Source organism: Cannabis sativa, chromosome 3 (assembly GCF_029168945.1).
Source record: "Cannabis sativa cultivar Pink pepper isolate KNU-18-1 chromosome 3, ASM2916894v1, whole genome shotgun sequence".
In the NCBI taxonomy this organism is placed as follows: domain Eukaryota; kingdom Viridiplantae; phylum Streptophyta; class Magnoliopsida; order Rosales; family Cannabaceae; genus Cannabis; species Cannabis sativa.
Genome location: NC_083603.1, coordinates 8,516,971 through 8,520,996, shown reverse-complemented (window position 1 = coordinate 8,520,996; position 4,026 = coordinate 8,516,971). Strand labels below are relative to the sequence as shown.

The 4,026-nt window shown below is 33.0% G+C and overlaps 1 protein-coding gene across 1 annotated transcript; it reads left to right on the top strand.

Moving 5' to 3' along the window:
• On the top strand, window positions 1-2,348 carry LOC115708699 (protein POLYCHOME). The gene is made up of 3 exons (XM_030636693.2): window positions 1-245; window positions 554-963; window positions 1,660-2,348. The coding sequence occupies exons 2-3, from the start codon at window positions 568-570 to the stop codon at window positions 2,056-2,058; spliced, it is 795 nt and encodes a 264-aa protein (XP_030492553.1). The 5' UTR covers window positions 1-245; window positions 554-567; the 3' UTR covers window positions 2,059-2,348.
• Window positions 2,349-4,026: the final 1,678 nt, after the last annotated feature.

Here is a 4,026-nt window from a genome sequence, read left to right as displayed (position 1 = left end):
AAAAAAAAAAAAAAAAGAAAAAAAACACGTGAAATTTTTTAGGGGGAGAAGGAATTTTGATCTATAATACCGCCCATTTTTCACTTTGAAAAATTTGCCAATTCCGGTCTTTCTCTCAAAGACTTCTCTCTCTTTCTCTCTCTCTCTCCCTCTTCTCTACTCAGTTCTTCAAACAGAGAGGCCTCCATCTGATACTTTCAACGGAATCAGCCTCCATAACCTGTGCATTTCCTTCTTCAGATAAGGTAATCTCAATCTCCTGCTGCTCATTTTTCATTTCTCAACTCTGATTTGTGTTTCGTTTGTTTTTGCTGTTCTTGAGATGAGTTCATCTCAAATCTCAGTTTCTGTAAGAAATGGGATCTCAGTTCTTTGTTTTTGTTTCTGTTCTCACTGTAGTGGCTTCATTTCTTTTTGAGATTAATCTGTACGAACAAAACTCGGTTCTGATCAAATGAAAGATTTGAGTTCTATGTCTGTTTGGAAATGGGTTTTGGGTTTTGTTGTTTTCTTCATTTCAGTCTTTTTAACATTTTAATATTCGTAATTTCAGTAAAAAGGCAAGCTATGCCGGAGTCTAGAGACAGATTGTCAAGGCCTGTTGACGTGGCCGGAATTTTCACTCAACGGAGATCTAATAGTTTTGGTGTTCTGGTCGATGAGCCCGTGGTGGCTCGAACCTTGATTGGATCTCCGCCCATGCTACAAACGACAACCGCGACACCAACGACGGCGGCTGTTCTTGGTACTCCGGTGGGTTTTGGGGCTGCAAGAGAAGATGGTGGCGGGGTCAGAAGAGAGAGTTTGGTGTCCCCAAGAGCTGGGACCTGGCGGAGGGAGAGCACACCCATGTCTGGAACCACTCGTCGGGGATGGGGTCGTGGACGGGGACGAAACCGGACCACACAGTTACCTTCTTGGTACCCAAGAACCCCTCTGCGTGATGTCACTGCAATTACAAGAGTATGTATTTTTGTTTCGTGAAACTGTTTATTGACTGTTGTTTTTATCATGATTTAAATTGAATGTGGTTTACTACTGTTTTGTGGTACAATAATTGGTTTGACATTAAGTTTGACTTGATTATGTTACTTTTACAATTTGGTCCTGGTAGAATCAACGTGGGCTTTAGTTTGCCTGCAATGTAATTTGATGTTTAACCCTTAATTTGTTTAGAGATAATATCTAACTGTATTTGGTTATCTTGGATTCTTTATTTGTTGTTTCCCTTCATTTTCGATGGCATAGATATAGGGCTTTTATGTTAGGTCAATAAGGGTATCATTAGGTCCAATCCGCATTGCCTTTGAATTTTTTATAATATGGAGTTTTTTTTTAAGAGTTTGTGCATTTATATTGGGAATGTAGCTATCATAGTTTGTTAACCATTTTAGTAAACTTTCTACATAGGAAACATGATTGAAAATAGTAGTTATCATAACTTTTCTGTCCTGAGAGAAAAATAATGCTTTGATGCCTTGTGATTTGTCAATTTCGTAAACCTGCTTGTAGTATTTTTCCTCTTTTTGACTGAAAGTACTGCTTTTCTGTGTTTGTTTCTTATAATTATTCATGATTAAGATCAATTAGCATTTTGATGATAAGTGATCAGTGTTTGATAACATTTGAATTAAGATCAATCTTTTGAACTCTTTCCAGGCTATTGAAAGGAGAAGGGCTCTATTGAGAGAATCTGGAAGCGGCCTAGAGATGGGCAGTCCTACAGCACAGGACCTTGGGGTTTTTGCATCTCCTTCAGCTGCTCCACTGGAGCAGAATCGTTATGATGCTACTACTCCATATACGGCTGTGAGGAGCACCAAGCTTTTCCCGCCTTCAGTTAGTTCGGTTGGCAAAGTTCCAAAGATTTTGCGTGGAATAGCCAATCAGACAACTGGGGATGATTCAGATTGCTTGACTCCACAGAAGAAACTTCTCAACTCCATTGACAAAGTTGAGAAGGTAGTAATGGAGGAGTTGCAGAAGCTGAGGAGAACTCCCACTGCCAAAAGAGCCGAAAGAGAAAAAAGGGTCCGAACCTTGATGACAATGAGGTAATATCCCTACAATTTGAAGCAGTGAGGAGTTAAGAGGGCAGGAGCTCGGGCAAAAACCCCTTTGCTGAGCTGAAACTTGATCATCTTCCGATGATTGTAGGATTGCCCCAATTTATGCTATAATTGAATTTTGTCTTTGGTGATGGTACTTAATCACCATTATTTGTTAATTTTGTAATTCACCATCATTTTAGGATGGTTTTGTGTAGGACTATAGATATCTGTACATAACGACAATGCCAATTTTTGCTATTAATTTGAACTAGTAAAGAATATCTCAGTCATAGAAAAGGCTATCTACAGTAATAAAATAAAAAAAAGGGATGGGAATAAATAATTCTAGAATTTTTTTTGGACTAGTAATTTAGTAAAATAAGATTTTTTTTTTTTTTTAGTTTCTGTAACTAAATATGGTTATTATCCCTTTTAAAAATTCCAAAAGAGTAGCAGATTTTTTGTAACTAAATATGGTTATTATCCCTATTAATTATTTGTTATGTTTCTATTTGTTTTCCAAATCAACAGAATTTTCGAACAACTGACACAATTACATTGTATCTTTTTACCTTGAACTAGAGCAATTACATTGTTATCTAGATTTTAGTTACAATTTAAGTTGGTTTTATGTAGATTGCTATGTAAATTTCTATAAAAATATAAAAAAATTATTTTGAAGTTAAAATAAAAAAATTCTTAAATTACAATGAGTACATGGCTAGTACTCTTTGTCTCGTTCAGCTTCTAATAATAAGTTAACCTCATTCATTTCATAATCGAGCCCAATTCATAGTAACCAGGCACTAAGATTATGATTATGAAACTCCCTTTAACTCAAAACGAAAAGCAAAACAAAATTAAAGTCCAAAATATAATTAAGCACATATATTCACATTACATCCAAAGGCAAAGTAACTTAAAATAGGTCAAACAAACCAACAAAGCTAATGATTTATTTCTTCAGTTGCAAAGCTCTTATAATAAAAGAAGAGAAAACAAAAAAAAAACCTGTTTTGACATAATACTGATCTTGATCAGTTATCTGAAGAAGAATTCATGAAAGTTTAAGATAGAAGAAATAATTAAGGAAATGGATAGAGAGGGATTAATATGGAGTATTTTCATGGAAGCAATGAGTTAACAATGGGATAATTGAGTAGATTATGAAGGGATGGTTTGGATTTCTCACCATTAATCCATGTGTTAACAAAACCCATGATTTGTTTATAGAATGTACTAAAAGGAAAAGACAAGACAAGAACCAAAGGAAGAACAAGTAGTAGTAATATTGGCTGCTCAAATTGCTAGTACTACCCATTGTTATTATTGTGTTAATAAATATTCTTTATTTTAAATATATATATAGCAGTAGCACTAGCAGGATTCATTATACAAATTGATTGAGAAAAATATATACAGAATTGCATTTCTTTTAATAATATTTTATGGGGCACATCATTTGTACAACTTGCTAAATTAATTGTACTTTGAAGTTGATTTAATTATATTTTGTCAGTTTTCCAATAAGAAAATAAAGAAAAATGGTCCTTTTATTAATATCAAATGATACTAGATGGTATACGTATATTACTATACTACGATTTGCTTAATTTGCATTCCATTTCTACATATAAAATAGGAAACTTTACACAAAACACATAAAATCACCTAAAATTGTACTTTTTTTTTTTTTTATTTATTTATTATGATTTGTTCTTACATTTTTTATGGACTGTTATTTTTTTTTTCAGTTTTTTTATTTACATTTTTTCGCAACATTATTTTCTCGTTGTGGAAACATAATACAATATAGCATCAATCAAAAGTAAATTTTCTTTTAATAACCCTAAAATAATAGTCCGTATTTTTATTTAAAAAAAAAAACCTATAAAAATACAAAATATTGTAAATTCAGATTTTTATTACCTTTTTGTTATTTTTTCAATATTTATTAATTAATTTCTATTAAATA

Coding starts and splice junctions, on each gene's coding strand:
- LOC115708699 (XM_030636693.2), top strand. CDS start 568: ATGCCGGAGTCTAGAGACAGATTGTCAAGGCCTGTTGACGTGGCCGGA. Junction 964..1,659: donor ATGTCACTGCAATTACAAGA/GTATGTATTTTT, acceptor AACTCTTTCCAG/GCTATTGAAAGGAGAAGGGC.